At 39.4% G+C, this 6,876-nt stretch overlaps 1 protein-coding gene across 1 annotated transcript; it reads right to left on the bottom strand.

The window, feature by feature from the left end:
* Window positions 1-376: 376 nt before the first annotated feature.
* On the bottom strand, window positions 377-2,908 carry LOC143542225 (uncharacterized). The gene is made up of 4 exons (XM_077034861.1): window positions 2,071-2,908; window positions 1,364-1,518; window positions 1,026-1,277; window positions 377-663 (listed from the first exon to the last, which is right to left on the bottom strand). Exons 1-3 carry the CDS (start codon window positions 2,906-2,908, stop codon window positions 1,074-1,076), a joined length of 1,197 nt encoding a protein of 398 aa, XP_076890976.1. The 3' UTR covers window positions 377-663; window positions 1,026-1,073.
* Between the last annotated feature and the right edge of the window lie 3,968 nt (window positions 2,909-6,876).

Raw genomic sequence — 6,876 nt, 5'->3', positions numbered from 1 at the left:
GTATAACATCCCTTTGGAATATCATGTAAGGCTGCGATTTGATTTGATTTGATTTGTTCCTATTAAGAAGCTCACAAACCGTGTCCTGTGTCCACATTTGAGAATGGCGGTTTGCACAATTGCACCGTGACGAAATTTGCACCCATATAAGTATATAACCCCTGCAACCCGGGAGGAAATCAACAAAAGTGATTCGGCGTTCAAGAAATTCATTACAAGAGCATAGCCTTTGATCGATCAACACAACCCTTCTTGCAAGAACTGTCTTTGTTCGGATCCAGTTTATTGCACTCTCCAACATAATAAATCACAACTACCTGGTTAAAATAGTTTGATGTTACCAACTCTATTTCCTTGATTACCAAATAAAATCCCCACAATATTACAAACAAAAAAAAATCTTGTACAAAAAGATAAAAAAAAAAAAAAGATATTATTTCATCCCCTTTACATCTGGTATGTTAATATGAAATTATGTAACAAAAGCATACATACATACAAACAACATAACCAATTCCACAACCACTGTAACCAAAAGCTGTCAAACCACCCAGACACACAGCCACTTGATCTCATTCTTTTTATAGCAAGAATCCAATTTAGGATTTGGCCTTTAACAACAATCCCATGGTCGGTTTACCGTCTTGCTTTCCATGATATTCACTGAACAAAAGACAAAACCACACATTTACATTTTCCTCATGAGGATATATTATGGGTCCCACTTCTCTAAAGAAATGAAACTATAATTATAAAATAAGACATTTTTCTTACTTGTTTTTGAGTAAACACACCAGTTAAAGGTGTAATTATAGAACCCAAATCAAGTAATTAACACCCACTAGTTAATCAAGTTTTTGTGACATTTAAATACTTGTTTTGGTATGCAAGTGGAGGTGAGGTAACAATATCAATCCAATAACTAGCTTGTTTTGACACGCACTAAAAACAACCCACCTCAAACTGAACCCATTTGACCTATTGCACGACAAATCAACCGATAACATAATGAAAAGTTTACTTACTCGACTAAAAAGCGATAGATGGAACCAGACCGCTCTTTGTCAGTACATCTAGTGATCCAAGTCAAGATAAAGCATGGCTTCATGTGGGAGAAGACCTTCCATGAAAAACTTAAGCAGGTGAGAGTGTGTGCTAGGCATCACATCTAAAGACTGCTCTATCAATCTCTCTTGTTGACCTTGAGTCAACTCTACTGCCTCCATCAATGGCAAAACCTCCCTCTCTTCCTCTTCAAAATGCTGCTTGCACTTCTCCTAAACACACAAATCTCAATTTTATTTATAACACAATTTGGCTTTTTTAGCTCAGATGTTTGATCAATGATGAACTATGAACATACTTGTAGCAATTTAATGCGAGTGGATAAAGTAAAGAGGGCATCTTGTGATGAAGAGCTCCCTGAATCAAGAACTATGATGGTTTTAATATCTTCTTTGATCCCATTCATGAGCGGTAGATCCCTAGCATGTTCCTCATTCACGGATTTCGTTAAACCTTAAAAATAATAAAACTCGTTAGGTATTGTATAGTTGTACAGTAAGGTATTGTATATTATTGATCAACTATTTTAATGAACACATAAGACATAAGGGACGTTATAGTCAAACACCAACCCTGTTTTCTAGATACCAGTCTGTCATGGCTATATGACCCTTATAGGTACTTAGTTGTAAAACCTACTCAATTACCTACACCTATACGAGGCGAGTAGCCCTATATAAGGCGCATAGACACCGATTTCTCGAATAGAGCCTCAAGTCATATAAATGATTCATATGAGTGTCTATGTGACTCGTATAGGCGCATTTTGTATGGGTGCTTATATGACTCATATAGGCCTATCCGAGGTATATTTTACAGGTCAAAATCTCATGCCACACTCTATGGTCTACACAGCCCATATAAGCCTATATAAGTTGTATAGATGCTAGACTGTATCTAGATATAACATGTGTGTCTGAATATTATTGATAAAAATAATAAAACTCGTAAGGTATAGTATATTCATTGATCAATCAATCAATCAGATCTTTAAACGAATGATACCTCGATCTTCTCTTTCCAAAATCGGAAAGACGATTCGCTCCTCCATCTGAGCGTGTTCAAGCATCACCTCCAACAACTGCGAATAACTCTTCCCATACTTCTTAACCTCCATCCTCACACTCCCCATAACCCGATCCCCTTTCGCCCGTCCTCCACGCGCCGCCAGATCCTCAGCCCACCGCACCATCCGCTCCAAATGCCACACCAAACTCTTGTGCTGCAACACCGTCGGCGTCACCACCACCGGCTTCGTCCCGTTGTACGTGTTCCAATTACTCAATAACACCGGCTTCGGAAACTTCGAGTCCAAATATTTATGTATTGTAACAGACGACCCCGAGATGACGTCAGATCCGTACTGAATCACCGGTGTGTCGAATCCGAAATCGGGTTTTTCGGACGGGATGAATAATAACGTTACGGGTTTGTGTATTAGTGCGAAACGAATGTAGCAAGTGGCTGGGCTAGTCGGTGAACCGTATAGCCTAACAACCGGTGCCGGCGCCGGCGCCGGTGCCGGAAACTGGACGGAAGTAGGAGATTGACTTATTTTTGGATACCCTTTATCGAGATTATCTGTTTTCCGGTGAGCTTTGTCGAACTTATTTTCCGGCGCCGGCGGTGTTGCCGGAAATTGGTCGGAGATGGCAGATTGAGCTGTTTTCAGATACCCTTTATCTGGGGTATTTGTTATCCGGTGAAGTTGATCGGACTTATTCTCCGACGCCGGCGATGTTGCCGGAAATTGGTCGGAAGTAACGAAATGACCTGTTTTCCGTTGATCGGAGTGATCTTTATCTGGGTTAATTTTCTTGAGGGTTTTTGAGCAATTACCCATTTGGGGATTGTGATTGGATGTGGAACTAGGGATTTAAGGCTGCTGGAACATGTCGGAGAAATAGCGGAGATAATGTTCGAAACTTAGATCGGAAGACAGGAGTGAGAAGGTGAGAAGATAATGAAGAATGGATGATGGTTTGAGGGCACATGGAAAGAATGGGATTGCGTGAAGGAGAAGATGGAATGAAAGGAAAAAAGTGGTGGGTCTGTCTGACATGTGTGTCAGAGCCTGCACATCTCGAAACACTTACTAGTCTCGATCGAACTAAGGCTGAGGGGTGTGGAGCGCGAGAGGGGGCGCGTGAACCCATCCGCTCGCGCCCACCACACCACCGAGGCGCGAGAGGGGCGCGAGAGGGGCACGAGCACGCAGACCAAGGCAGGCGCAAGAGGGCTAGCGGGTGAAAATGGGCGTAAAGTTGGCCTGGGAATGCGTGAAGAGCCGTTGGGGCTTAGAAATAGAGCCGTTGGCTCTTTATTTTTATTAAAAAAAAAAAAAAATTTCTCTATAAAACCAATATCACATACCACCCAAAACCAATATCACATACCACACCCAAAACCCAAAATCACCCCATCTTCCAAACCTTTTTTTAAAAACATGGCTGGAAATTGGTACCCAAACCCAGATTCAGATTACAGTTACGACGATTTATGGTCGGCACCGGACCAACCGATGTTTTATTCGGGGTCGCAACAATCATCCGGCTTTCAACCATCCAACATACAACCGTCTCCTAACTTTGTTGTTCCGGAGACACAAGAACCAGAAGGTGAAGCTGCGGGACAAAGAAGACGCGTCCACCGGAAAAAACAAGTTGCAACGGACGAGTCGGGTTCGGCTTCGACTGGAAGGACGAAACGGAAAACCACTCCGTGGTCATCGGATGAGAAGGAAGCCCTGTGTCGGGCTTTGATAGTCATTTCTGAGGATCGGCGTTGCGGTAATTGTTTTAACGTTTTTAAAAATGATTTTTAATAAAAAAGTTAAATAAAAAAGTTAAATGACTTACAAATTTATTTATGCATTTTGCAGCGGACTACCAAAAGAGCAAGGTCTTTTGGACAAAGGTTAGGGAGACGTTCTATTCGTTCGTTGGGAGTACAGAGCGGAACGCCGATATGATTTCGGGTCGGTGGACCGAAATCAGAAAATTTGTCGGCTTGTTTACTAATCTGTTCAACAGGAACGCCGGTCGTATGAGACCAAGTGGCAGTGACGATTTGGCGGTTTATAATTTCACTGTCGAAGAGTGGAAGCAGGAGTGCCTGTGGAGGTATGGGACGGTGAAGACGTGGGACGATGTAAAGGTGTGGGAGAGGTTGAGAAGGTGTTCTAAGTGGGTTGAGCTGGTGGCGCCGGACCTTGATGCGGAAGTAGGGCCGAAACGGACTAAAACTAGTTCGTCTGGAACGTATAGCACTTCCGCCGGGTTGGATTCGACCTAAACGTTGCGGGGGAGGAAACGTCTTCACCGCCGAGGAGGCGGCCATTGGGAAGGGACGCCAGGGGGAAAAAACCGACTGAGGGGGAAGCCGTAAACATCGCCGATCTTGTTGAATCCCTCAATAAATTCAACAAAACCATGGAGGTGGTCTCTAATGACAAAAAGGAAAAAAAAAGAATGAGAGATTTGGACTTCCTTACAAGAGACTTCAGTAACCTAAATCCGGTCGACCAAATGCTGATGGAAAAACAAAAGGAACGTATCCGGAAGAGGTTGATCGAAGAAGACCAAGCCGAAGAATAAGAATAATGTTTTTTTTTAGTACTTTAATTTTTTTTTAGATATTAATGTGTTTTTTTAATTAATGTGTGTTTTTTTAAATAATTTATGAGTTTTTTTAATAATACGTTTTTTAATACATTTAATACATGTGTGTCAGAGCCTGCACATCTCGAAACACTTACTTTTTTTGAATGTTTAAGCTTGCCTCCTACTATTTACAATAAACCGCCATTGCCAGGGATCGAACCCTGGACATCTCACCCAAAGGCCTAAGCCTTTACCATCCCACCAAAGTGGAGATGGCTCTCGAAACACTTACTAGTCTCGATCGAACTAATATAATGTCATGGTCATACATTGTTTCATCAGTATATAGTCTGGCTTGTATTGTTTCGTCACTATATGACCTGACTTGTACAATCCTGATCATTTGTACCTTCCAAGTTTCAATGTTGTTTAATTCTAATGACAAAGCATCATTTTGCTAAAAAAAAAAAAAACTCATCAATACGTTTCGCATAGAGTGAGTTTTGGTAAATTATAGGATAATTAAGAGTGGTTGTATGTAGAGAAGAAAAAAAACTGTAATGATAAAAGCATAAAAAAATATTATTTAACTTTTATTTTTTTTAATTGAACAGAAAAAAAAAATATAATGTCTTTTAATATAATTATAGAGAATTATACTAATAGGTTACCATAGAGTGTGATTCAAAACTAATCGTTGGATAAGAATCCAAGATTGTTTTTCAGCCCTTCGATAAGCCTATAATGAAGTTTAAATCTGATCGTCCGATAAGAACCAAGATTGATTCTCAGCCATCGGATAATCCTATAGCTGTTACTCCAAACAGTTGCATCCTTTCCATCACGTTCGCTCAAAGGCAGTTCCATGCGGTTTCAATTATTCTGTTTCCACAATTGCTCAAATCGATAATCAATATATCCTCAATCAATCAGTAATCCTCTCAATCAATAATCCTGACCAATTCGGGAACTCACTCCAGAAACGAAATTGATAGTCAAATCCAACAAGCGACGTTAAACCCCAGGCAACGGTAATTACTCCTTCCGTTCGATTTCCCCTTCAATTGTCTCCCTAACATTCAGACCACGTTTGCAGTGCACTATCTCTACCGCTTCTGGATTTCAAAAAGGTATTGTATGTATTACGTCTGCTGCTTTTTACAGGTATCGTATTACATCTTATATGGATAAATACATGCGGTGTTTTTGATGAATTCATTTCTAATCCTTCACTTGTTCTGGTTGGTAATAGTTTATGTGCATCCCAGGTGCTTGATCAAATGCTTGAATGAAAAACAAAGTTATGTATCACATTTTAGAAGGATATTTGTTGGTATGAGCACTGAGTTCATTTTAAGATTAATGGTTAAAATTGATGATACTAGCATTGCTAAGTTGCACAAAATATTTGTCTTTCTAGGTCGTTTTCAATTAATTTTATGTTTTTTTATTAAACTTATTATTTTTATATGATACTAGCATTGCTAAGTTGTACAAAATATTTATCCTTTTTGCATAGGCCGCTTTTAACAGAAGATTTCAAAAATCAAGTTGATGAGATCAAGATGCTTCATCGGGCACATCCAACAATTGCTAAAGAGTCAATTAAAATTATTGATATACTGTTTATATTGTTAAAGTGGTTTGTTATGCAATTATGTGAGTCCAACACATCGTGCTTGCTAAAGGTGAAGTTTCTTTATTATTATTTTTTTTCGTCACATATATTGTATCGATTATGTTTGCCATTTTATGTTTAAAACTTATGTTCATGGTTATATTGATTACAGGTGCTGGAATTCCTCCCAGAGTTCTTTGATACATTAAGAAATGAGAACTACACTTTGAATGAATCTGAAGCTTCCATCTTTTTTTCCATGTTTGGTGAAGAAGGTTTACTCGACCCTGGACTTTATTGAATATATTTTCTACTATAATACATTTTATAATTAATCATGTCATCTGAAATAGGTACACGCTATACATGGTAGATATTAAAGCCTACTTATTGTTACTTTAGAAATAGCTTTTGCCAGATGGCTTCGAATTGTTCGTTCCAATATGCACTTATCTATACTAATGTATATGGTCAAAGAAGAATGCGCGTCTCCACTTTATCATTGCCATTCACGACTATGCTCAACAATCTTTTTCGATCCGCTGATTTAGACACCCAATTTTCATATTTTCTAAAGCAAGGTATTCATAT

The sequence above is a fragment of the Bidens hawaiensis genome, unplaced genomic scaffold (assembly GCF_021521415.1).
Source record: "Bidens hawaiensis isolate Kalapana, Puna unplaced genomic scaffold, B.hawaiensis_p1.1 tig00012813_1, whole genome shotgun sequence".
Lineage (NCBI taxonomy): Eukaryota > Viridiplantae > Streptophyta > Magnoliopsida > Asterales > Asteraceae > Bidens > Bidens hawaiensis.
The sequence above is the reverse complement of the archived record's forward strand: the minus strand, read 5'-3'. Positions and strand labels throughout refer to the sequence as shown.